The 27,881-nt window shown below is 48.1% G+C and overlaps 1 protein-coding gene across 1 annotated transcript in view; it reads left to right on the top strand.

Annotated features, from left to right (window-relative positions):
- The window catches only part of LOC125638527 (NACHT, LRR and PYD domains-containing protein 12), a 156,218-nt gene that overhangs the window by 116,358 nt on the left and 11,979 nt on the right, over positions 1–27,881 (top strand). Inside the window, exons 9-11 of the mRNA XM_048854416.2 lie at positions 4,923–5,093; positions 15,140–15,313; positions 25,704–25,874. Of these exons, the coding sequence (XP_048710373.2) occupies positions 4,923–5,093; positions 15,140–15,313; positions 25,704–25,874 (516 nt within the window). The remainder of the gene's footprint in view (positions 1–4,922; positions 5,094–15,139; positions 15,314–25,703; positions 25,875–27,881) is intronic.

Here is a 27,881-nt window from a genome sequence, read left to right as displayed (position 1 = left end):
TTCAATTCTGGTGACACCAGCCAGGACCATCCTCTGGTGCACCAAGGGGGACTATACCACCTGAGGTCTTCCCCCTTGGTGATTGCTATGTACCAGATTGCTGAAAATAACTCCCAGGTCCTGCTTGGACCAGCAGCTAGGACAAGTCTCAAGGGAGACTTCTTGGATGGATATAAAAGAGCTTCCAGTCATACCAGAGCCCACAGAAGCGGCGGAGGAACGCGTGCACCAGCACACCTCATGCCAGGATACGAGCACCATAAAGGAGTCTCTGCAGAGCTTGAAGGTGGAACATGTGGGCCTGGCTGAGGATGAAAACTAGGCCTTGCCTGCCCTCTCCCAATGGGAGGCTCAGACACCCAGTGCTTTCCCGGCAGGCTCAGGTGTTAAACAGGTGCCAGAGCATGGATAGAATTAGTTGGTTGGTCAGCATTGCCCTCTCCTGAAGTGAAAGGCTCTGGAGCAGCCCCATCCATGTCCACAGCTGGTCAGACACCCTAGCCTCCAGGTCAATCCAGTTCTCCAGTGCAGGAAGATTGATGTGTCAGGCGGGGGATTCCCAGAGTTGGGAAAGGGTCACAGGTACCAGCCATGTGCCTCTGTATAAACACCAGCCATCCCTCCTACGGGGTCCGAGTCACAACACTTAACAATAGAAAAACACTTTTATCTTAGCTGGGCAAAGCCAGGAATACCATCTCCACCTGGCTAGGCTCTGTAGCAGGAGTTACAGACTCCCTTGCCTTTGGCACAGCATACAGCACAGAGCCCTCCCTCATGTCTGGCTAGACACACACAGACTCTCTGTCCTGTACCCATGCAACACCCTGAACGCCACCTGGTTGGGTCAGTCCAACCTGTCCATGCACTCTGATGCTAGCATGTGCTCTGAGCTCAGAATGGTGGGTCTTGCTGTGTGGGCTCAGCTGTCCTGTTGGCTCCAAGCTGTGTTTCTGTAGGAGTCCCCTTTTGCAAACACCAGTGCAGCATCTGGCTTTCCTCAAAGCAGCTCCTGCTTCAGACTCTATCTCCCCAGTTCAAGGCTGCTGCTCCTACTGCTGCTCAGCTCTTCCTTTCTTCTCTCTCTAAATTTTCCTGGGCTTGTTCCTCATCCTACCCCTTGTCTGTTCCTTGGCTCTAACCCTCCCAGGTGGTCTGTAGTGAACTCTGTGTCATTTCGGACAGGCACCCATCCCCCAGCCAATCAGGTTTGCACAGCATAGCGGGGAGGGGAAGGGGAAGGGGAAAGGGCTCTCTACCCAGTCCCACAAGTGGCAGAGAGGTTAAACACAGAGATAGAGCAGCAGAGCTTCTCCCCATGGGTTGGCATGGAGCGCAGGTGAGAACGAGCCACCTGCCACATGTCCCTGACTATCAGGTCACGGGAGTTGACCTGAGCAGAGGAGGCTGCTGAATCAATGCCTGAACAAGCTTCCACCTTTACCAGGTCTCCCAGGTCCTGCGCCACAAGGAGTAAGTCATCAGCATGCACCAACACAACCATCCATGGGTCCAACTTGTGGAGGTGGAGAAGGTCCTGGAGCAGCTAAAGGTTGCTGAGGATGGTCTGGCTCTGGACAATGTAGGTCTGGTCAGGGTTGATCACGTTCACCAGCATGGATATCAGCTGCAGCGAGATGGCCTTTGCTATGACCTTATACTCCGTGCTGAGCAGGGAAACTGGGTGCCAATTCTTCAGATCATGGAGGTCCCCATTCTTCTGCAGCAGAGCAAACATGGCCCTCCTTCATGACAGGGGGAGCACCTTGCTCCCCAGGGACTTGGCCCAGATGATAGCAAGGTCCAGGCCAAGGACATCTCAGAACATTCAGTAGAACTCCATGGTCAGCCTGTCGATGGTTGGAGACTGGTTTATGGGCATCACAGGGAGGGTTTCTGAACACTTGGCCAGAGTGAGAGGAAGCATCAGCTGGTTCTGGTTGCCTACACTGACCAGAGGGAGTTCATCCAACAGGACCCTGCATGCGTGAGCATTGGTTGGAACCAGGGAGAAGGTTGGTGTAGAAAGCCTTTGCCCTTCCCTGCATCTCCACCAGATCCATGAGAGGGGTGTTGTCCTCCTCCAGGTGGCTGGTGACACCCCTCTTCTCCAGTCACAGATGAAGCATGAGCTGCAATCCATCTCTCAAAGGAGCTAGGAACTTGACCAAACAAAAGTGCCTTGGGCCTGTTGTTGATGGCCTAGACCTTATCCTGCTTTTCCTGACACTCCCTGCAGAGCTATGGATCCCTGGGGCAAACAGTCATGCACCAATCCAGCTCCAAAATCTCCCTCTCTGACTGCTCTATTATCCTATCCCTCATTTAACTGGCCACCAGGGTGTAGACATGATGGAAAAGCCCAACGTGCACCTTCCCCATGTCTCACCACCTCAGTGCTGAGGAAAAGGCATTCCCCTGCACCTTCCCCCATCAGCCAGAACTCCCAGAAGGAAGCTATAAAGTCTACCCCTCCAGCAGGATCTTGTTAAAATGCTAGTAGGCGAGCACTGGCCACTCAAGTGTTAAAACAACCATCACAGCCACCATGTGGTGACTCGAGAATGGGGCTGTCCAGAGGAGTTGGCCTGCAAGATGGTAAAACAGGAGACATAGATACGGTCCAAGCAGGAGTGCCATGAATGAGACTCCTCCACCTGGACACAGGTCACAGTGGTGGAATCATCCAGGCGATGATTGTGCCAGACTTCGACCAGGGAAGGATGGTCGATGATCTGCCTGAGGGTGTCTGTGGGGGCCTGACAAGTCTATCTTCCAGTGAGGATGCACGCGTCAAGGATAGTGTTAAAGTCCCTACCCAGGATTGAGGATCAGATGCTACACCTGGATGCAGTGATCCAGCAGGTGAGCTGGCAAAATTTTGATGAAAACAGGGTCACCATCCATCCCAAAAACTCAGTGATCTGTCTGGTATACACCCTGCACCCCCATTCCAGCTACCAGCTGGCTTTGACAGCTGATTCGGATTGAGACTCCTGCAGGAAGATCAAAGAGTATCCACCCCCTTTGCGAAGGTAGGACAGTACCTGGCACCTGTGGAGACTCACACTACAGCCCCTGATGTTGAGAGTGTGATGGTGTAGATCTCATTACCGGAGCTGAAGATCCTCACAGCTGGTGGTGCTGCCTGTACCCTCAGAACCACACAGCAACCTGTGCTCGATCCCAAAGGTGACTAGGGAGTCATGGAAGTTGCAGGCCCACTGGTAGGCTGCAGAGCACTGCCCTTTGCTCCCTTCATCCTCCCCCAATAAGACTGTCACACTGTGGAAGACAAGATCAAAATCCTCCCAATGCTAGAGAGTGAGCTGCTCCTTCCTCCTGGATCCTTGTGAGTCTTTCAGGAACAATTACAGCTTGTCCCATGGCAGGTTAGGAGCTGAGAAGTCTGCAGAATCACCAAGTCCATAGACACCCCATTGCCCTCCAGCAGCACTGGGGAAGGGATGTCAGCGGGACGGGGAGCCGCAGCTGATAGCCAGGCTGCAGCAATTGCAGCCAACACCACAGCGGCAGGAGCCTTCTGGGCAGGGCTCTTTCCCTCTTTTCTGCCCTGGCCCTTCTTCCTGACTGAGGGGCTCCCTGGGTGGTGGTGGGTTTGGCAGCAGAGTCCCTGGCTGTGCCTTCTGCTGCTGCCCCAGAGGGAGTGACGATGGTGGTGACAGAGGTGTTGATGGTAGCCGTAGGGGCAGAAAGGGGAGAGAGCCTAGGGGGTGTGTGAACAGTGGTTGGGGATTCCCCTCCCTCAGTCCCAGGCTTCCCGCCATGGACCAAGACACCACAGTAGAAGCCTTGCCCAAGGCTGGGGCGGGCTCTCCCATTGAGGACAGGTGACAGGAAAAGCCACTTGAGAGGGATATATAAGGAAGGGGCTGGGGGAAAGCTAATATCTTCTCCCCACTAGATCACAGAAGCGTAAGAAGGGAGCAAAGTTTAAGTGGGGAATTAATCCAATAAATGAAGAGCTGAGGGGGATTGTTCTAAACAGTATGTGTGGTGGGGTCTGCTTCTCCAGTCGCACTGGGAGTGAAGGGGTATGTGGGCGGCGGGGGGGTGGGGAATACAGTTGAGTAGAAATCAAACAAAATGAGGGGAAAACACAGGCACACATGAGTGTGGGCAAGTGGGGCTGGGTGGGGCAAAGGGCAACAAGTAGCGAGGGGTCTGGCTGGGAAGGGCAGGGGAAACAGGCAACACAACGTGGGAGAAAGTGGATCACAAGGTGGACCACATGAGAGAGGGGCAGCGAACCGCAAGGGGGACGTTGTGTGTGTGTGGAGGGGGGAGTGGAAGGGACTGCTGGGCAGGCAGAGGAAAGAGAAGGAGGCCCACCAGTCCTCTAATGCAAACTGAGGGGAGAAAGGAGAGGGAAGTCTGAGGGGGGGGACATGCACCACAATGCACTTGCAAAGAAGAAAGGCAATGATTCCGCAGCAGCTCCAGAGCAGGTGGAAGTCGGCAGGAAGGCGGATGGACAGCAGGAGAGGTATGGGGGAGGAGGGAGAGCTCCACACCACTTCTCCCCACCCCCAGCCCCAGCAGCAACAAGAATTCCCTGCCCAGACTATATCAAAATGCACACATAGAAAGGAGCTAAATTAAGGTTGCCTAGGCAGCCTAAAGCTTGGCAGTTCCTAACTTTTGGGTGCTTAATCTTGCATCCTTAATATTCTCTTGACATACGGGGGTTTCATATCGTTAATTATATGTTAAGGGGATGCAACTTTCACTTGGCATCGTTTTATGATTATTTCAGTCAAAATAAGTAGATAACATTATTCCTAGCCACTGTTTCTGAATTAAGAATCCCTTTGGAGATACACATGGGTCTCAGTGAGGGGAGATGCAGAGAATGGGGCATACACAAGTCATTTTACTCTGTACATATCTGTCTCCTGCAGGCTGTGCGATTGTGGTCTCAATGCTGCATGTTGTGGGGATCTCTCCTCTGTTCTCTGCGCCAGCCAGACCCTGACATACCTAGATCTAAGGCGGAACAAACTGGAGTATTCAGGAATGCGGCAGCTGTGTGAGGGGCTGAAACATCCAAACTGCAAACTGCAGAGACTGGGGTAAGTAACAGCTGGGTCCCTTTAGTGTGTGCCTGGTATCACTGTAATATTATTAGTTAAACTCAGTGTACCATGACCACAATAGCCTACAGTGCACGTAGTTGGCTCAGGCTTCAGCCCCTGTTGAGCAGGGAAAGCAGCTGGGCAGCTGCCCTAAAGGGACAGCCAAGGATCCCCCTGACTCAGGGCAATCCTCAGGTCGTAGAAAGCAGGTACAGCTAACTCTGTATCACTCACTCCCCACATCGCCCTGCCTCCATGTAGGGGGTGTGGAGGAGCATGGAGGTTTATGTTCAGGGCAGAGTGCATGGTGCTCCACCTATCCTAGGCTGGCACAGCATAGGGGATAACTTAGGGCAGACGCAGCCCTGAGGTTCCTCTGTGTTAGACCAGAGGCCGTACTGTCTCTCACCTGGCCCAGGATCAGGGGAGTGCAGAGGTGGCTTATAACCAGTTTCTCCAGTCTCTTCATTAGCGCTGAGTGTGAACTTTGTGCAGTTGAGGACAGAGTCTGGTGGATTTTCGCAAATCCCAGATGCAGCATATTTTGATGTCACAGACAGAATTATTTTAAGACAAAAGAAATCCCCAACAACCCAGTATTCCCAACATGAAGACATGAAAAATTATGAGTTAGACCCCACCAAAATCATGTAATTGTAAAAACAATCTGTGTCTTTTAAGTCTTTTTTCTTTTTAACTCCACTCTACTCCTTTGCCAATGTTTGTGAGATAATATCAGGTTGAAAAATCAGTCCGTCTTTAGTGTACACAGAAATTCATGCCTCTCCCTGGCTGTTCAGATGGAGACTGCATTTAATTTCTCCTCATCCATAACGCAGAGGAACTTCGATCCCTTTCCAATCACTGTCTTGACTTTCTCCCCTCCATGTTTATTTCTTTGGATAAAAGAAGGGCTGGATTGTAAATAGTTGGAGAACCACTGACCTAATTAATGAATCACGATTCACACTCGCACATAGACCTTATTCTACTTTTTAGGGTTGATGAGTTACAGATATGCATATTAAAGAACTTGAAACTTATTCTTATAAGGGTATAAGCGACAAAGTCCCCGTAAACATGCTATGGGATTTGTTTAGCCTTTTCCAAGAAGCAGCACTTCGCTGATCTCCCAACCACCACGTCTCCGCCAGAAACTAGGCCGCACTCCACCCCCAAATACTACTCCACTTCCTCCAGACCCCCCTGCAATCCGCTCCCTGCTGTCCCCCACATCACCCTGCAGCCCATTTTCCTGCACCCCTAAATCTGCCTCCTTCTCCCCCCCATTGTCCTGCTCCCCCTCACTTGCTCCATCTACTTTTAGCACTGTCCTTAGAGATCTTCACAGTCCTTATGTCCCATCTAGCCCCCAAACAAGAGTGGCAGCCATTTTGCCTGTGGGCATGGCTTCCATCTCATTGAAAACAGTCGGAGGTGGCAGCCAGCTTTATCAAGGGCAGCCTCACTTCCACGAGCAGATGAACTGTAGGGAAACGGTAGCCATATTGCTGGCTTCAACCTTGTTGGCAGTAATAGGAGATGGTGACCAGTTGTAGTTAGGGAAAATTTGTGAGTTTTTGCCTTTCATCGTGTTTTCAGGTTGAGGTGGAGAACTGTCAGTATTGCAAACTCTAGTGATTTTAGCACGACTCTTTCATGTGGTCCAGCCACTAGAGGGAGACAGAGCCATGCTGGGTAAGGGTGGGTTACATTAGCACATCCCTTTCTTTAGACCAGGACTGTCAAGCTGTCTGGGGGGGAATTAGGAGCGTGGACAGCTCCCAAGAGACACGTCACTCACTGGAGTTGATTTGTATCCTAGATCTCACGCCAAAGATGCTGGCAGCCAAACCAATAGTAAGCTATTGACAGGTTTATTACTAAGGGTATATCTACACAGCAATCTAAGCCCAGGCTCAAGCCTTATCTCCCTTGCATCCCCACACCACTTGTGTTAACCTAGGGCTCGAAACTATGGTCCAGGACCCTGCAGGGCTGGCAGGTCTGAGCCCGTGTTAAGAGGGACCTATAGTCCAAGCCCTATTGCTTTCCTGTGTGCATTTGGCCGATTTGACTCAGGTCCCAGAAGTCCTCCGGATGTATCCCAGAGTTCCTTGGGGCAACTTCCTTCGTCCTGTCTGTGCGGACAATCAGTGGTGCAGTCTGTTGCACTCTATTACAAACAGAAGCCACATCTCCCTTTGCAAACTGCAGCAGCTCAGATCAGCATTAACCCATTATCTGCTGAACAGCGGTCTGTAAGCACACTGTCAGCGAGCCTGCAGGGTTTTCAGTGGAGACTGATCAGAAGAAGGTTTTTTGCAAAGAGAGCTGCTTCCTGGTCCCAAGAGCACAGCCAGATTTTGGTGCATGCTGCCCAGATGCCCCTGCACAAACAGCCCCAGGGAGGGCAGAGCTCCTGGCTCAGCATGGCTGGGGGAGGATGACCCCTGACACCCTGGCAGTTGCCCCTCCCTACAGGACAGCCACTTGGTCCCCGCTCCGGTCTCTGGCCCCCCTGCACTCCCTGGGCTGTGTGTGCAGGGGCACCTGGGCATAATTCACTGCTAGGGCAGCGAGTGGGATCCAGCCCCAAAACTCCCCATAGCCTCCTGCGATGGTAGCTCTGTCTCTGTCTCCTCCTCACTGCTCTACAGAGCTTCCCTGAAGCAGGGAGCAAAGCTGACAAGTGGGAGGCAGCTCCCAGCACAGGCATCAACTCCATGGGTGCTTTGGTACACAAGCACCCACAGAAAAAAAATAGAGGGTGCTCAGCAGCCACCAGCTATAATGGTTCTGGGCCCCAGGGATGGCCACTGATCACTTGCCAGGGTGGGCCCCTTTGGAGGAAAAAATAAAGTCAATGCCTGTGGCTACCAGGATGTTCGAGGTCATCCTTCCCCCAGCCATGCTGAACTGAGAGCCCTCCCTCCCCCTCCCCCTTGCAAGACAACTTCATTGTCTTCTCTCTGTCCCTTTCTCATGGGCTCCTCCTGCCCTTCCTGGGCTGTGTGTGCAGAGGTGCCCAGGCAGTGTGCACTGTGAGGGTGGTGAGTGGGAGCTAGCCTCTAAACTTCCCCACAGACTCCCGGGGATCCCTTATCCCTGCCTCCTGGGCTGCGGTGGGATGGTGGAGCACACTGCACCCCAAGTCAGTCTGGGGGGGGAGGGATAGCTCAGTGGTTTGAGCATTGGCCTGCTAAACCCAGAGTTGTGAGTTCAATCCTTGAGGGGGCCATTTAGGGATCTGGGGCAAAAATTGGGGATTGGTCCTGCTTTGAGCAGGTGGTTGGACTAGATGACCTCCTGAGGTCCCTTCCAACCCTGATATTCTATGATTCTAAGTCCTGGGGATACACTTCACTGCTCCATCGCCAGCAGCAGCCAGGCTCCGATAGGGGTGTGTTTTTCCCCTGAAACCTACATTTTATGTCAAACTTCAAAACAGACAAAAATAAATAAAAAACCAACCAGACAAAAACACCTTCATTTGAACAGCCCACTTTAAACATTAAGAATTGCAAAATTTCACTTAATAGTTTGCCAGGCCTGGAGACTGGTGTCCTAATTATCCTCAGAACAGGAGCACACAGGCATTTTCATGCCACTGTGACTCACCCTGGAGGTGCAGAGCCCAATTCTCAGATTAGATGGTAGTTCAGTATAAAGCCTTCACAAACTGCAGTCATTCTATTAAGTCAGGTTTCAGATTTACTGTATTTATACAGATTTATACTGTATTTTCCACTGCATGCATCCAATGAAGTGGGTTTTAGCCCACGAAAGCTTAGGCTCAAGTAAATTTGTTAGTCTCTAAGGTGCCACAAATACTCCTGTTCTTTCTACTAAGTCAGACACCAAAGGCGCAGGGAGAAGAGCTCAGATCCCCCAGAGGAGCAGCCCTCCCCCCCAGGTCCCAGAACATCCAATGGGCAAGGAGAGGTGCTCAGGCCGTTGCAAAGGGGTAGGGCTCCCTGCACACACACAAAAGGTGAAATTTCAGGGCTGACAGGCCCCCTCACTCCTAAACCCCCAGCTGCTGCTGCCACTCACATTCTCCAACCCCTCCCATCTCCTCCTCTCCCACTCCTGCAATCCCTACCCCCTCTTACCTGAGCCTTACCTGAGCCTTCCCTGCTCCTGTTCCCATATGTCCCCCTCCCCATAATACCCCCATCCTTTGCTGCAAACTCCCCTTCCTGTATTACTATCTGCTCTTGCACCCTTAATCAGCCTTCCCTCCCCCCCCGCAGCGAGCGGTCACATGTAATTTGTTTTCTTTTCAACAATAGTATCAGTGCCTTCTGAATATTCTGCTGTGCTTAGATGACATTTCTCCAAAATAATAATCACAAACAAAAAAAAAACCCTCAACAGAGGCAGACTTTTCCAAAATGTTGAAAGTAAATTCTTGAGATTTCTGCCCAGGGTGAGTTTCAAACTTCAGTCTTACGGACTCAGAGAAGTGTTAAGCACCCCATTAATCTCAATGAGATGTTCTCCCCATGGAGATGGACATAGCCTGAAACAAAGGCTCTAAGATGTGTGAACTGGTCCATTCGTGTCAGTGGGTGTCCCTTCCTCCCCCACCAGTGCGAGACAATTTATGATATGGGCCAAGCACAGTACCGGGTTTACAATGTCTGCCATTCTCACACTAGGAAGGGGCCCATTACGGACCTGTCTAACTCATCCACATGGCCGGGTCTGGCCCCTCGCCCAGGGCAGTCCAGCGCCCAGGCACTGCTGTGTGAGCAGCTCCCACCCAGCAGGTCCCACTCACTTGTAGGGGGCTCACCGCCCAACAGCAGGCTCAGCTATGTGGGCTGGCCAGGGCTGCTGGCCGGAGGGCGGATGGATGCGGCTGGGCAGGGTGAGCTCTTGGGGGTCACATCCCAGGGGTCTCCCCGCTCCGCAGTGCAGTTCTGGCTCCGAGCTCTGCTGCCTGCCACCTGTGGGGCCCTGCCCGCCTCCCCGGGGCCGAGCCGCCTGGGAGCGGTGCAAAGTCTGGGCCGGTCTCAGCCCGTTTGTGTATGGGGGGAGGGCAGCATGGAGGGCTCAGCCGGGCCCCACCAGGCAAGTGGGTCCTGAGGTAGCCCAGCCTGCACAAGCCCCAGTCATGCTCCGGCCTGGCTGATGGTGCTGCCCCCAAGAGGCTGGCTCCAACCAGTCGGAGTGTGAGGGTGCTGAGGGTGGGGGGCCGTGGTGTGCAGGGTGCAGTGCAGTTGTGGTGGGAGCAGTCTGGGGGGGGTCTCTTAGCATGGGGGTGCTAGCCATAGCAGGTCTGTGTGTAGGGTCTCTGGGTGGGGGGGGCGTGTGGTGAGGCACGGGCTCACCCCTGAGGGGAGGGGTATGCTGGCAGCGCAGGGCCAGGCAGGCCAATGTGCATCTGGCGGCTGCTGGTTTGTAAACAGTGCCCTTATGCTGGGCTGTGTGGAGCAGGACTGCTCCCACTGCGCCGTGCCCCATTGCCCCCAGCCAGCCCCTCACTCCAGAGACCGACCCCCACAGCCCATGCCCCATTGCCTCCATGGGGGCCCACAAATATGTTTGGTGCTGGACCCACAAAAGGTTAGTCCGGCCTGGTCAAGTGTACTTGTGCCCGGCTTCTCACCTCAGTCTCAGCTGTGTGTTCTTGGTGCTTGCTCTGAGCATGCTTGTTCTACCACCCAGAGGAGCAGGACTTCCCCTGATCCTGGCACACACGAAGGGAGCGGGACTCAGTCACCCTTAGAAATGAAACCCTTCCAAAAGCTGGCTCACATGAGAGAGGTAGGGATAGAGGTCAGACACCCCAGATCCTGGCACACACAGAAGGGAAGAATGTGGATCTGACAGGCACCATTCCCCCCATTCTCCCCAAGCACCTTGCTACTTACCTTATGTGTCCTTCCCCCTCACCTCCCCTACCACCCATCCACTTTTATCCCCCTCCCCTCAGTGCAGCCCCAAATCCCTCTCATGCTTATTCCCCCCACTCATGCACCCCTAAAATGCTCCTCTCTGCCAGCAAGCATTCATGTAACTAATTTTTTAACAATAATCCTTTGATTACATTTCCCCAAAATAACAATCTCCCCAGACACACATTTTGGCAATCTGCTATCCTGCCTTTTCCAATTGTCTCCACAAGTAGGGGTTCAAACTGACCTGGGATCAAAGGGCAACTGACTATTCCCTGGAACTATCCAGTAAAATAGCGAAATAAAATAACCTGGTCTAAACCTTAACTATAGTATCACCCTGTTATATGGGACCAAAAAGACAAAGGATGGGGGAAGAAAGTATAATTATTCCAATTTTTCACATGGAAAATTGAGATCCAAAAAGATAGAATGGTAGAGCCAGGACTTTAACTACAAGAGCCTCCTTTCTCTTTCAGAGAACTGTGATCATTGTCTTGTGGGGTTTTTTTGGGGGGGGGGCGGGGGTTTGGTCTTAGAAAAGTGCTTTTTGGATTGGACACAGCCTCTCTTTTATATGGTTGTGGTTTTTAAAGTAGAACTACTTAATAATCACCGTTTAAAAATTAGTGCCAGTACTACTGATGAATTTTACACATTGTGTAATTTGTTTAAGTGTGTCAGGAAAATTAAAAAGCTCTGACTACTGACCAGACCAGACCCAAACAATCATGTGAAAGCTATGAAGAGGCAAAACAAAATCCAGGTAGGGTTGCCTGGAGGTGAGGAGTGAAGGGTGGCACCTCCCAAACATTTTTGAAATGTCATGTGCCATTTCCAGTATATTTGAAAGTCTTCAGACATTTCAAAGGCAAAATTCTATGCAATTAGAATAATAAGAGCATTCATGGTGTTCATCTGGAGTTCTGCACTAGAATAACTTTCTAGTGTCTCAGATTACATATTGTTAATATAGAAGTACATCAAAACCCAGTCGACATGATTATTTGCCAACAGATGCACACACAACTACATTCTAAAACCCAGCCTCAATTTGAGTTGATGGGGGAATGTATGGAGGGCCACGAGCAGCGCCAGGATTAAGTTTGTATTCAGATTTACAGTTAAATCAGGACTGAAAACCCTTTATTTTACACATCATTTTGTTAGAAAGAAAAATCAGGTTATTCCTGCTTCTGACCTCAGGAACAATGGACCCCCACGCCCTCTACCATTCTCAGCCAGGCCCCTGAGATCCCTGTTACACCAGAGAATCATGTTGTGATATATGACAATGTTGCCATCTTGAGGTTTTATCACAAATCTCTTGATATTTCATGTTTACTGGAAGTCCTAGCTCCCAGAGTCATATGACTAAGGAAGACTCTCCATTTTTTTTAAAAAGAAAAAGCTAAGTTTCTATTCTCATGGTTGCAGAGACAGCCTGAACATGAACCCTAAAGTCTGAAAAACCAGAAGCCAAATTAAAGGAATTCAGTGTATTCCTTAAAAAAAATATCTCACGAATTTTAAGACAGTAACATGACTATGCTCAGTTTAAGACTCTTTGCAGCCTGACTTGTCATTTTTGAACATTTGGCAACATACAGTGAGTGTGTATCTTAGTGCAACGTTTTAGCATCAAACTTATATAAAATATTTTTTAAAAAATCGACATGCCTCTATCTCCCTTTTTTAAAATTTATTTTGTATTTGTTCTGTGGTTTCTCTCTTTGCTCAGATATTTTCTTCTCTTTCTGTCTCTTTTTTTCCTTCACTCTTTTGAGTGTCCATGTTTGCCCTCAAATTTAGCTGTTTTCTTTTTCCTACTATTCCTCCCTCACTCCATCTTCTCCGTTTTCCTCCTGCTGCTCCTGACTCCCTCCACACTTCATTAATTCTTTCTGTCTTGCTCTCTGTATCCTTATTAATTCTCCTCTGTCCTCCAGGGGTGTCCCCTGTTTTCTTTACAGTCTTTCCCCACTTAGATGCTCATCTTTGGAGGTCTCTCTTTCTCTGCACCATGGTGGGTATTTCCCAAATCTGCCTTAGCCTTATCTCTTTTAATCGAATATCTCAAGGTGTCTCTATTGGAGGGATGTTCTTTCCTTACTCCCTTTATTACCGCTGAGTGGCAGAAGGGGTCTCCTTCTAATTCCAAGTGAGGTCCATTCCCCTCAAAAGTCCTCCCACAACTTTAGGATCTCTTTTGCCTCACCTTCTCAGGTGTCCCCTCTCTCTCTTTTAACCTTTACATTTGATGGGGTCCTTCTCTTCTGCTTCAGCTTGAATGCCCTCTTCACTTCACTCCTCCCCAAAGTAAGGTTTATCCCCTCAGATTCCCACATACACCTTTGGGGTTTTTCTCCCCCATTCAACCCAATCTTAGAAACTCTCCCCTAACCCCCATTGCAGGCTCCTCTCTTCCTGCCTCCAAAATATCTTGGGGGCTCTACAAACCCTAACAGAACCTGGGCACTCCCCAAGAAGTGTGGATTTCTCTCCCTTGTATGAATTCAGGGGCTTTTTTCTCTCCCAAATGTTGGGGTTCCCCTCTATTTGGCAGAGTAAAAATATTTTTAAGACAACTGAGGTGATGAAGGAGGCCATGCAGGTGACAATTCTGGTGGGAGGGGTGTCTCAACATGTGTGCAAGATTTAGCAGCTTTTAGAGGTGGAGAGGACTCGTGCTTGGGAGTGCAGGGGCTTGCTATGAGCCCTTGAAGGAAGGCAAAGATCCTCATGATTGCAGGTGGTCTTTGAGGTGCATATGGTCATAGGTGGTCTGCTGCCATGGTTACCCACTCAGCTGGCTGGCAGCTCCATCAGGAGCCCAGGCTCTGCAGGGGGGTTACAGAAACCAGCAGAACTTCTGCTTTTATCACCCCACCAGAGACTCTGGAATAAGCCCTGCCAACAGAGTAGGGTTGCCAATTTTCTAATTTCTGAAAACCAGACATTATAACAAGAGTGCTGGAACCTCCCCCTACTCCGCCTCTTCCCTTGAGGCCCTCCACTCACTCCTCTCCCTGCCTCCCCCCATTGCTAGCTGCTCTTACAACTTCCCCTTCCTCGTCACTCAATCCTCTCCACCGCCCCATCTCCCTCCGCAAGCTTGGCTGCCTGTGCTTCCAGGGCTGGGATGGGAGCTTCAGCTCATGATGTGGAGCCTGACTACCCACAAGATGTATGTATGAAGAGGCCCTGAATGAGCAGGGTCTGGCGTGGGTTGACAACCCGTCACCTCCCCGCACCTCCTCCCCACCACCTGCAGTAACCAGACTTTTTGTGTCTGGTGAGTCCATTTGACGGACACGGTACAGGTCCCCTTTCGACTGGACTTTCCAGTTGAAAATTGGACACCTGGCAACTGTATAACAGGGTCACACAGTTGCCCTCCTTTGAGGGACTCTTTCCTCCTTAATCCTTGGGGAACCTCCTGCCATGGGGATCTTCCGCTCTTTGTTTCTCCCCCACTTTGGTCCCTGGTCTCAGTGGAATGTGGGTGTGATGCAGCCAGTGCTGGGCCTGCCAGCTGCCTCCCCACCCCAGGCCTGAGGGTCAGAGCTGATGGGGTGGGGGCAGAGACAGGAGACATCAGTTTCCTGCAGGGCAGCAGCAGAGCTAGTGCCGGGGGCGTGGAGGGTCAGGATCTCCCAGTTCCTCCTGCTCTGAGCCTGGCCCAGCTGCCTGGGGTGGGGCCTGCTCTGATTGGGTCGCACCATTCCCGGGCTGATCAGTGCCAAGTCCAGCCTGGCTGGTCAAGAGCTTAGTGGCAGGACTTTTTTACTCTTCTGAATTCTGGTTGGTCAGTGGAGAGGGTGAGGGGGCAGTACTCAGCAAGGAAGTCTTATCCCAAACCTTATTCCTTATTCGTCAATGGCAGAGGTTTGAGGCGTCTAGACCATTCCCACTGTTCATTAGTGACGGGTAAAAGGCAAGGGGTGGAGTTTAGACAGACAGTTCCACCCACTGCTGGTTTCTCAGTGGATAAGGAGTGGGGCTTGGGTCAGTGTCTGTAGCAGGACTTCTGGCTCATTCTGGATGCGGATTGGTCCCAGAGCGGGCCTGTCAGACCAGCTGTGATGAGCCCGTTCACACCGTGATCCCCCTTCTCTGCCTTTCTCTCTCCTGCAGCTTGGAGGAGTGCGATGTCACAGCTGCTGGCTGCGGGGATCTCGCTGCTGTTCTCAGAGCCAGCCAGAGCCTGGCAGAGCTGGACCTGCGCGGTAATGATTCTCTGGGAGATGCCGGCGTGCAGCTGCTGTGTGAGGGATTGAAACAGCCAAACTGCAGATTAGAGAGACTGCGGTAAGTAACATTTGGCCTCCTTTTTGCATTCACAGGTGTCCTTTATGTAAAGTGCTCAACAGGGTGCGTATCTGGTGTCTGCTCCCTGCAGTTACAAGGAGAATCTGAAAATCAAGTGTCCCTCCAGCACTTGGAGGAAGGACTCACCATATGTTCCCAGCCTGCCATGTTTGTAGCAGGGTGGAGGATGAGTAAATCACTGTTGGTGGCATGGGAGATGGGGAGGAAAGATACACAGATTCACTGCTGTGTTGCTCTGACAGGTCTGCTGTGAGATCTACTATCCCATGAAAATAGTCTCCACATAGAACTGATGGAAGCTCCATCACTTGGGACATCTTAATTCTCCACTGGACAATTCACAGGAAAACATGTTGTAGAGAGCAATCCTGCACTAGCAGGGGGAGGTACTAGGTCATCTAATAGGGGTGGCATGTAAGCCTGGTGCAGTGTCCCTTTCCACCTCTCCCCCCATGTTGTGGCTTTAATGTGCTGCAGAGAAGGGGGTCTCTGGAGAAAGTGGAAGTGACAGCTCACTCCCCACCATCACCCACCAACCCTTGATTGAAAACAGCCACAAAAAGGCCTGAAAATCACGTATGAAGCCTGCAAATCACCAGCCAGGCAAGTTGCTGCTTGTGAGAAGGGTGATGGACTGTCCAAAGGTTAATTTTATATATGACTTGGCAGACCCACCAAGATGTGTGTGGGGGGTGGGAGTGGGAAATGTGATGTACTTTCAGAAAGTCAGTGTCCCATAGCATGACTGGGTGAGGGGGGAAGAGAATGAGAGGAAGGAAAGAGGGATAGAGAAATAGCGGTGTAGTGTGAGAGAAGAGAAAACTCACATAGAGATCAGGGACCAGGATGGGGTATTGACAGATGGGCAGCTTTGCCCATTCAGGGACTAGAAGACAGAACTTCTTACCGATGTGACAGAGATATAGTGTGGTGTTTGTAACCCAAAGATGTTTAGCGTGGTGAGCTGGGAATTATCATCATTCTAGGTCCAGCCAAGCAATAAAAGATAAGCTGAATTTGGAGAAGCTGAGATAACGCCACATTCCTGAGCTGTTGGAACATTTGGGAACAGTGCAACTCCCTTCACTGGGCTCCTGATATCTATTATCCCAGCTCCTTCCTCTTAAGAAAATAAGAATGGCCCTACTGGGTCAGACCAAAGGTCCATCTAGCCCAGTGTCCTGACTTCAGATAGTGGCCAATGCCAGGTGCCCCAGAGGAAATGAACAGAACAGGGAAATTATCAAATGATCCATCCCGTTGCCCATTCCCAGCTTCTGGCAAACAGAGGCTAGGGACACCAACCCTGGCTAATCTGGCTAATAGCCATTGATGGACCTATTCTCCATGAATTTATCTAGTTCTTTTTTGAACTCTGTTATAGTCTTGGCCTTCACAACATCATCTGGCAAAGAGTCCCACAGGTTTATTGTGCATTGTATGGAGAAATACTTCCTTTTGTTTATTTTAAACCTGCTGCTTATTCATTTCATTTGGTGACCCCTAGTTCTTGTGTTTTGAGAAGGAGTAAATAATACTTCATTATCTACTTTCTCCACACCAGTCATTTTATAGACCTTTATCATATCTCCCCTTAGTCATCTCATTTCCAAGCTGAAAAGTCCCAGTCTTGTTAATCTCTCCTCATATGGAAGTTGTTCCACTAATCATTTTTGTTACCCTATTCTATACCTTTTCCAATTCCAATATATCTCTTTAGAGATGGGGGTGACCACATTTGCATGCAGTATTTATATAGAGGATGGATATACCATGGATTTATATAGAGGCAATATGATATTTCCTGTCTTATTATCAATCCCTTTCTTAATGATTCCCAACATTCTGTTAGCTTTTTTGACTGCTGCAGCACATTGAGTGGATATTTTCAGAGACTACCCTAAAGAGACGCTAAAATCGCTTTCTTGAGTGGAAACAGCTAATTTAGACTCCATCATTGTATATGTGTACTTGGGATTATGTTTTCCAATGTGCATTGCTTTGTATTTATCAATACTGAATTTCATCTGCCATTTAGTTGCCCAGTCACCCAGATTTGTGAGATCCCTTTGTAACTCTTTGCAGTCTGCTTTGGACTTAACTATCTTGAGTAGTTTTGTATCATCTGCACATTTTGTCACCTCACTGTTTACCCCTTTTTCCAGATCATTTATCTCTATGTTGAACAGTTTTGGTCCCAGTATAAACCCCTGAGGACACCACTATTTACCTCTCTCCATTCTGAAAACTGACCATTTATTCCTACCCTTTTGTTTCCTATCTTTTAACCAGTTACTGATCCCTGAAAGCACCTTCCCTCTAATCCCATGACAGTTTCCTTTGCTTAAGTAAAGTAATTGTGTTATTTACCATAGTTTCTACCTATTTGCCAGGTACTGAAGTTAGGTTTACCAGCCTGTAGTTGCCAGGATCACCTCTGGAGCCTTTTTTAAAAATTGGGATCACATTAGCTATCCATCAGTCATCTTGTACAAAAGCTGATTTAAGTGATAGGTTACATACCACAGTTAGTAGTTGTGCAATTTCACATTTGAGTTCCTTCAGAACTCTTGGGTGAATGCCATCTGATCCTGGTGATTTATTACTGTTTAATTTATCAATTTGTTCCAAAACCTCCTCTGATGACACCTCAGTCTGGGACAGTTCCTCAGATCTTTCACCTAACAAGAATGGCTCAGGTTTGGGAATCTCCCTCACATCCTCAGCCATGAAGACTGATGCAAGGAATTCATTTAGTTTCTCCGCAATGGCGTTCTACTCCTGGAGTGCTCCTTTAGCACCTCGATCGCACAGTGGACACACTGGTTGTTTAGCGGGCTTCCTGCTTCTGATTTACTTTAAAAAAAATTGCTGTTACTTTTTGAGTCTTTAGCTAACTGTTCTTCAAATTCTTTTTTGTCCTTCCTAATTATATTTTTACACTTCACTTGCTAGAATTTATGCTCCTTTCTGTTTTCCTCAATAGGATTTAAATTCCACTTTTTAAAGAATGCCTTTCTGCCTCTCACTGCTTCTTTTACTTTGTTTAGACAATGTAGCACTTTTTTGTCCTCTTACACCATACAGGAAAGTCAACAAGCTCTGAGTTATCTCAGTTACAGAATAAATTACAGAAGGCAAAGGATCCCCTGAGGGCCGTGTCTGTAACAGCCAATCTCTATGGCATTTTTTTGGCATTTTTGTGGGGTCCAGGTTTTGGGATCTTATCCTGGAATAATGGGGCCAGCACAGTGAGTTCATCCACAGAACTGGCTTGCGGAATAACAGGACATGTAGGAACCATCTGCTTCTTCTGCCGCAGCTGAAAGGTTCCCATCTTGGGTTATTCTTATAAAAGCATTTGTGACTCATATGTACTGTGTAAATGGGCCCAGTCTCTTTGTGCACTAGCCAGGGAATAGGTGTCAACTCATTGCACTGTATTCCGTCCAGGGTGGGGAAGTAAACAAAACAGGTCTTCCTAGTTTATTGTTCTCCTCCCCCATGGAAGGAGACACCCATGGTATGGGTGATTGCCCAAATGCTGTTTACACATCAGGATACCCCAGTGTGCACAGCTGCCCAAATCTCTGATCCTAGCTTCTCTCTTCTCCCCAAATGGGTACCTCTCCATAAAGCTGTAAAAACACATTGATATCTTCTCATACTTATCAGCAGGGGCATCATTTTCTAGGGGGCAGTTGTCCCCGCTTCCCACTGGACTTTCCATAGGTTTGTATGCTCCATTATGTCTTCCACTCCCTGCCTTTCTAAGATGTAATGTAACTCCATATAATGTTCTATATGCTGTCACAACTTCACCCCCACCCCTGGAATTTATCTGAGAGGAGGCCCCTGCTGACGAGCCCTGTTGTGTAAGTTGCCACAAGGCATGCCTCAGACTTTCCACAACACACTAAGGGCTTGGTCACCCTGTTTGATAAAGGGTGGTCTGTGTTTTCAGGGTATGCCTTGATGACAGTCTGTTGCATGAACTGGAAAAAACATGGGAACAACAAAGCTGTGAGAATGAATTTTTGTATTGTGTCCTCCAGGCTAACAACCGCAGGAAAATTTGAGAATGTCATTTAAGATCTACTCTGTCCACAGTCAATTGATTTTGCTCTATGTGCACTGGAGTAGGGTAGTTTTGATTATAGATGTCAAGAAGTGAATCCACATCTGAACTGGTAATATGCTCATCTAGACTACCCTGTGGAACTCCGTACCAGCAGTGTAATCTTAATTATACGAATATGTCCATTTTTCTACTTCTTTAACAATGCTGGCATAAGTCCTACTGGAATGACAATGAAGCTGTGAGTAACGGTTATCTACCAAGAATTCTCTGCACCTCTCCCAAGAAAGGTTCACCTGAGGCTTGGGGAATAGCTAAGGCTGCCTACAAAATGAGCTTTTAGATTCTAGTCTTACTGATATCTCAGTGCAGTACTTAGGCAAAATGCATCAAACAGATGATGTTTCCTGCTTGCTTTAAACCAGGGCAACCTGGACAACGTATCTGCCCACCTAGGAGAGAGCCCTGACTCAAATGCATGCTTGCATTGGTGTGCTCCTAAAAGCAATTCCCACCTCTGGAGCCCCGATGTAGTCAAGAGGCACTCTCTGGATTTAGGGCTCAGTAGTTTTAGAAGGGGTTTCTGTGACTAAACCCAATCTCTGCCTGTAGTTGGATTAAAAACATTTGGTCACCCCAGATTGTAGATAGAGCCTGGACTTCCTTCTCAAATGCTGCCCTGATTTTTGTCCATGATTCACATTTTAAGGACATAGGATTTTAGGGTTTAACTTGAAGACACCCAACTTCTCTTCCTCCCCTTTATGTCCCACACAACACAGACTTGCATATTTTATAATTAAGTTTAAACTCTGTAAAATCTGAAGACCTGAGTAAGAAAATTGAAATACTCTAATTTTAAGTAACAAATAATTACAATGTACTTCAAATATGTCTTCTCCAGAATCCACTAGTTTGGAGACTGAGGGATGGGAAGTATCAGGCAGTCTATCAAAAAAAAAAAGGGGGTGGGGGTGGGGGAGGGAAAGCAGAATGAAATGAGAAGACAAATCAAGGAAGAACAGCAGTCTGAAAGTCCTGGAGACCAAAGGCAGCATCTAGTGACTATGGATCTACTTGTAGTGTCTGGTCATAAGATGCAGAGATTGTCAGGCGGTCACTCTATAGACCTCATCTATCTGCTGAGATTTAGAGACTGATCTTATTGAACATGCTCTGAGGTTTGATAGCAGTGTCTTTTGAGCCTTCCTATAGGCTTCCAGATTTGCAAATCTGACCCATCTGGAGTTGATTGCCTTATAAGTTTTTTGAGACCTTTGTTATTTCCAACAGAGGAGCAGAACAAGGCATCAGATTTTGTCCTGCACGGGGAGAATTTGATGGCCCTGTAGACATCTGAACTCTTAAGAAGGGTAGGTTTAGGAGAGCGGTGTTTTGATGGAAATGACAAGGAGAACTCTGTTAGGCAGGAATTCTGGAATAGTTCTGAGTACTACTTTGTCTGGTAAAAGCTGAAGAAAAGGGGATTTATTAGATAACACAGTTAACTTCTGGAGAAGTTGATTGGAATTGTCACAATTCAGGGAATTGCACCATTATTTCCCCTCAGTGATCCATCAAGGGCACCCCCTCTTAGGCTTCCAACTCCCCTGGCCACTGCCTCTCCTGGGAGGAGGCCCATGTCTCTCTCCTTTCTGAGTGGGATATTTTCAGGCTGCACAGTTCCCTGCCATCACTGTGTTATTCCCAGCAAACAACAATCTGCCTAAGCAGGTCTGATTCACTCCTCTCCTCAGAGACAATACACAGCATAATAGCCCCAGTTATAAGTTACCATGCAGTTCTTTCTAAGCAAACATATTTTATTCCGAAGGTCAAAGCGCTATAGAGAAAACATATTACAAATAATAAAAGAACCAACATTCATGCTAATAAGTGTAACAGAGATCACCCCCTCCGACATGGGTTCTGGTAGTAGCAGTCCTTCAAAACCCCACCCAGGTGTTTTCTTGTATCCTTTGCTCAGAATGAGAACTCTGTTTTTTGGGGTCTCACTAGGCCAAGTCCTTCTACCCCTCCCTAGGGATTGGGACCCTCCGTGGACCAGAGGTCCTATCCATTTGCTGGATCAGGAAGAAGGCCCTGAATCAGTTTAAACACAAGTTATTTATGCCAAAGTCTTTTCTTTGTTTGTGGGTCCCTGGAGATTCCAGTTTGAATTAGTATATGCAAACTTTTGCAGACAGTGGCTTCGAAATGCTTCTGACTGGAGGAATTACATTAGCATACCCTGTCCCCCTAGCAAAGTTATATGCAATCTTCACAGTAACACAAACAATTACACTTTAATACAATGGACCCCAAAGGTATTACATGTAATTCAGTAAGGTTTATTTTAATTCAGTATGGTTTGTCCATGGTATTACAGGACTGCCACTACTTAAAAAAGCAACAGATCTTGAATGGAAGTATAGGGATGAGGTTGCCACTGATACAAAGAGCTATTCCATTAATATGTGGCAGAACCAAGTTAAATGTCCAGCTACTGATAGGAGCTTCCAACCACAGGAGAAAGGTTAGCCATGGCCTTCTGAAATCTGGCAATGTGAAGGTGAGATTCCAAACTATCTTTACTAGGAGAAACCCTTCAAACTCCCAAGGGGCTACTTGTACTCAAAAGATGCTGAGGCTAAAACCTTTGATGGAAGCCACCATACAAAAATCTGTGAGAGTTTTTGGAAAGGCTTGATTTGGGATTCTAATAGCGTTTAACTCCCCAGCATCAGAAGACTTTCCACATACAGTAGTAGACTGCAGAAGGAGTCTTTCCTGGTGTAAGGATGAAAATCCACCTACTGTTATAAGAAGTCAAACTGCTGGCGGTTCACCTTCTCTAACTGCAAACTGACTAGAAAACAGAATCCTCCATGGCATGCCTGGTACCTGATCCTTTTAGTAGCAGCCTGCCAGGAAACAACAAGAGATAGCAGGGGATCCGTACCAGGAAAGTGCTTCAACCCTTAAATTGCTTATTCCTTTTCCAGGGAAATCTTCTCGCGCTGAACACCACTGCAGCTTGCCCCGTGCAAGCCCAAACTTCCTGTTTAATATGAAGATGAGGGAGTAAACATCTAAGCCGTAATCACCAGACCCAGTGAAAGAGAAAAGACCCTTGAGAGGAATCAGAGGACAAGGGGAATAGTCCCTCATCTTTGGGGGAGAAGGAATCAGAAAAGTTTGGTCTCACCTGAGAACATGCACAGTAACACAACACACACCATGTGCTTCACAATCACACTATAAGGCAATTTTTTTACTGTGATCTCAGGAATGTGTGTCTGCCAGACATCCATGTGCAGGTGAACTGCATGCTGCGCTATTTACCCCATGGGAAAGTAGGAGGACAGAGTTAGGGATTGCATTACAGTGTGACTATGAGGAATACGGTGTGAGTGTATTGTGTTATTCTTAGTGGTAAGAATGACAATTAATGACAGTGAATAGTCATTGGGCCAGGGAAAGACAGTGAGAATGACTCTACTGCCCATGGATTAGTTGGGGCACTCAGCTAGCAGGTTGGAGACCTCAGTTCAAGTCCCTGATCCACTAGCTATTTAATTATTTATAAAAAGTGGAACTTCAATAGGAGAGACTGAGAAAGGCCCCACACCAGAATATCCTGTAGTCCCAAATTTAAATCCATTCTTCATTGGGGGTGTCAAGGTTCCTCCCCCACTCTGAACTCTAGGGTACAGATGTGGGGACCTGCATGCAAAACCTCCTAAGCTTATCTTTACCAGCTTAGGTCAAAACTTCCCCAAGGTACAAAATATTCCTCCCGTTGTCCTTGGACTGGCCGCTACCACCACCAAACTAATACTGGTTACTGGGGAAGAGCTGTTTGGACGCGTCCTTCCCCCCAAAATACTTCCCAAAACCTTGCACCCCACTTCCTGGACAAGGTTTGGTAAAAAGCCTCACCAATTTGCCTAGGTGACTACAGACCCAGACCCTTGGATCTTAAGAACAATGAACAATCCTCCCAACACTTGCACCCCCCCCCTTTCCTGGGAAATGTTGGGTAAAAAGCCTCACCAATTTGCATAGGTGACCACAGACCCGAACCCTTGGATCTGAGAACAATGAAAAAGCATTCAGTTTTTTACAAGAAGACTTTTAATAAAAAATAGAAGTAAATAGAAATAAAGAAGTCCCCCCTGTAAAATCAGGATGGTAGATATCTTACAGGGTAATTAGATTCAAAAACATAGAGAACCCCTCTAGGCAAAACCTTAAGTTACAAAAAAGATACACAGACAGAAATAGTTATTCTATTCAGCACAATTCTTTTCTCAGCCATTTAAAGAAATCATAATCTAACACATACCTAGCTAGATTACTTACTAAAAGTTCTAAGATTCCATTCCTAGTCTATCCCCGGCAAAGACCCAGCATACAGACAGACACAGACCCTTTGTTTCTCTCCCTCCTCCCAGCTTTTTAAAATATCTTGTCTCCTCATTGGTCATTTTGGTCAGGTGCCAGCGAGGTTACCTTTAGCTTCTTAACCCTTTACAGGTGAGAGGAGCTTTCCCCTGGCCAGGAGGGATTTCAAAGGGGTTTACCCTTCCCTTTATATTTATGACAGAGGGCTGTGGGGAGCTGTATCTAGGACTCACAGATCACACTGGACTAACACTTACCCAGAGGGCACCACCAGCATTTCCTCCAGCCATATGGTTAATCTAGTCTTCCCTTGCTATTGGTAAAAGTGCCTGAAATCAAAATGAAAAAATTGAGATGGGTGAACATGAAACGTTTCAACTTGAATTTTTTTTTCTGACTTTTCAACTCATCAAAAATTTTGAAAAGTTTCATTTTCCATTCAACTCTAAATGAAACATTATTGTAATTGTTTGAAGTTGCCAGCAAACTGAACAATCCATTCTGTGCCCAGCTCTAGCCTGGACAGGAGCCTGCATTTACCTGGGGTGGAGACCCCTGTGTTCCAGCTCTGAAACACACTAAAAGGAGCACTCTCTAGGAATCACTGTGAATCCCTTCATGCTACAAGCCCTGTAAACCCACCTCTTGCGATGGCAGGTGGGGCTGATACAGGGAAGGGAGGAAGATCATTTCTCACACACCCAGAAAGCCCCTCTGGGAGCGGGGAACCCAGCTGTGCTAAGCAGATGGGCTGGGAGGGGCACATTTGAACGTCAGCAAGACACATAGCTTGGAATTTGAGTCTGAGGGTATGTCTGTGCTGCATTTTGGAGCCTGTGCAGAGTCTAACAACTTCTCCCCACTACACTGCTCCCCAGCCTTTGCACTACACTGCTGTGTGGTGAGGAGGGAGCAAACGTCAACGGCGGGATCAATCTGATAAATGAAAAGCCAGTGGAGCTTGTTGTAAACAGTATGGAGTGGGGCCTGCTTCTCCAGCCACACTGGTAGTGAAGGGGTGCATATAAGTGGGTATGTCTGGGGTGCAGTTGAGTAGGAATTAAACAAAATGGGGAGAAACACCTACACAGACACACATGGGTGCACAGGACACGTGGGGCTGGGTGGGGCAAAAGGCAGCAAGTAGCGAGGGGTCTGGTTGGGAAGGGCAGAGGAAACAGGCAACACACCATGGGGGAAAGTGGATCACAAGAGGGACCCCCTGAGATGGGGTCAGCAAACTGCAAGGGGGCACTATTGGGGGTGGGGCGGAAGGGACTGCTGGGCAGGCAGAGGAAAGAGAAGGAGGCCCACCAATCCACTAATGCAAATTGAAGGGAGAAAGAAGAGGAAAGTCTGAGGGGGAGCACATGCACCCGCATGCCCTTAAAAAGAAAAAAAGGCAATGATTCCACAGCATCTTCAGAGCAGGTGGAGGTAGGCAGGAAGGCGGATGGACAGCAGGAACAGTATGGGGGAGGAGGGAGAGCTCCGCACCACTTCTCCCCACCCCGACCACCAGCAGCGACCAGAATTCCCTGCCCAGATTGTATCAAAATGCACACACAGAAAGGAGCTAAATTAAGGTTGCCTAGGCAGCCTAAAGCTTGGCAGTTCCTAACTTTTGGGTGCTTGATCTTGCAGCCTTAATATTCTCTTAACACAGGGGAGTTTTATATAATTAATTATATGTTAAGGACCTGTAACTTTCAGTAGGTGTCTTTTTATGATTATTTCAATCAAAATAAGTAGATAACATTATTCCTAGCCGCTGTCTCTGAATTAAGAATCCCTTTGGAGATACACATGGGTCTCAGTGAGGGGAGATGCAGAGAATGGGGCATACACAAGTCATTTTACTCTGTATACATCTGTCTCCTGCAGGCTGTGCGATTGTGGTCTCAATGCTGCATGTTGTGGGGATCTCTCCTTTGTTCTCTGCACCAGCCAGACCCTGACATACCTAGATCTAAGGCGGAACAAACTGGAGTATTCAGGAATGCGGCAGCTGTGTGAGGGGCTGAAACATCCAAACTGCAAACTGCAGAGACTGGGGTAAGTAACAGCTGGGTCCCTTTAGTGTGTACCTGGTATCACTGTGATGTTGTAAGTTAAACTCAGTGTACCAGGATCACAATGTCTTACAGTGCATGGAACCCAGCCATGGACCAGCCCCACTCTGCTCCCCAGGTGAAGAATAGAGACCCACCGATGTGTTCACTGCTTGTATTTTACTAGTTAGACAATTGAACAATGTAGTGGGCTCAGGCCTGAGTCCCTGCTGAGCAGGGAAAGCAGCTGGGCAGCTGCTTTAAAGGGGCAGCCAAGGAGCCCCCTGACTCAGGGTAATTCTCAGGTGGTAGAAAGCAGGTACAGCCCACTCTGTACCACCCACTCCCTGCATCACTCTTCCTCCAGGTAGAAGGTGTGGAGGAGTATGGAGGTGTATATCCGGGGCAGAGTGCATGGTGCTCCACTTATCCTAGGCTGGCACAGCATCCTGTATATCTTAGGGCCCTGAGGTTCCTCTATGTTAGACCAGAGGCCGTTTTGTCCCCCCACCCGGCCCAGGATCAGGGCAGTGCAGAGGTCGCTTATCACCAGTTTCTTCAATCTCCTCATCAGTGCTGAGTGTGAACTTGGTGGAATTGAGGACAGAGTCCAGTGTTTTTTTAGCAAATCCCAGATGCAGCATATTTTGATGTTACAAACTCAATTACTTTAAGACAATAAAAACAACCCAGCATTGCCAACATCAAGAGATCAAAAATCATGAGTTAGACCCTTGAAAATTTTTTTAAAATATCAAATTGTGGTTTTTTTAGTGTCTTAACTTTTTAACTCCCTTCTACTCGTTTGCCAAATGTAGTCACATGTTTGGCTGCGTGTGTGTTCTGTGTGCTGTCCCAGCTCTGTGCAGATTGTTGCACAGCAGACCTCAATGGAACCGCCCAATGAGAGACCAAGACCCGTTTCAATAGCGGAGGCACCCGGCCAGGTTTATTACCAACGAAGCATGGTCCTAACTCCCCAGATCAGTGTCCACAGTTACACTAACACATGTGTGTCCGGGATAATGCACACAGCTCAGTGAATGGCGGGACCTTCCATTCTGCCCTTGGTGGGCCAAAGACACGCCCTCTGAGACTCCATTTTATACACCGATACAAACAAGTTACGTATTGCCCCTCTGATGTGGCTAGGTGCCACTTTGTACATGTTGGTTTGATCAAAACATCTCTATTCATCGTGCTGTCATCCTGACCTTATCTTTAAAATGGGTCAATGTGTTCCTGTTATCTTTGGGGAATGTGTTGGTATCGAGGTGTTTTGGTACCAGCCTTCTGGAATGTGCTTATGTGTGTGTGTGTTCACTGCCTAGCAATTCTTAGGAATGTGTATTTCTGCAATATCAGCCCTGTTCTTGCCAAATTCTGTCAACAGGGCCTGCCTCCAGGTCACAGCCTGATTTTGCTTTATATTAGCAAAGCTTTGACGACTACTTTAGCCCAGGCCTCAGGCCTCTGATACAAGGGCTGATGTCTCAAGCTCTCTTCCTACTACACCAACGTGAGTGAAATAACATCAGGTTGAAAAACCAATCTTCAGTGTACACAAAAATTCGTGCCTCTCCCTGGTTGCTCAGACTGGATTTAGTCTGTCCTCACCCATAATATAGAGGAACTTCTATTCCTTTCCTGTCACAGTCTTGATTGTCTGCCATCCATGTTTATTTCCTTTGATAAAAGAAAGGCTGAATTGTAAATAGTTTGAGAAACACTGACCTCACACTTGCACATAGAACTTATACTACTTTTTAGGGTTGATGAGTGACAGATATACTTATCAAAGAATTTGAAACTTATTCAAATAAGGGTATAAGCGACAAAGTTACAGTAAATGTACAATGGGATTGGTTTACCGTTTTCCAAGAACCAGAACTTCCCTGAGTCCCCAGCCACCATGTCTCAGCCAGAGACTAGACAGCACTCCACCACTTGCATACCCCACCTCCTCCTTCAAACTCCTGCAATCCCCTCCTTCCTGCCCCCCACATTGCCC

This window comes from Caretta caretta, chromosome 6 (genome assembly GCF_965140235.1).
Source record: "Caretta caretta isolate rCarCar2 chromosome 6, rCarCar1.hap1, whole genome shotgun sequence".
Taxonomy (NCBI): Eukaryota; Metazoa; Chordata; order Testudines; family Cheloniidae; genus Caretta; species Caretta caretta.
The sequence above is the reverse complement of the archived record's forward strand: the minus strand, read 5'-3'. Positions and strand labels throughout refer to the sequence as shown.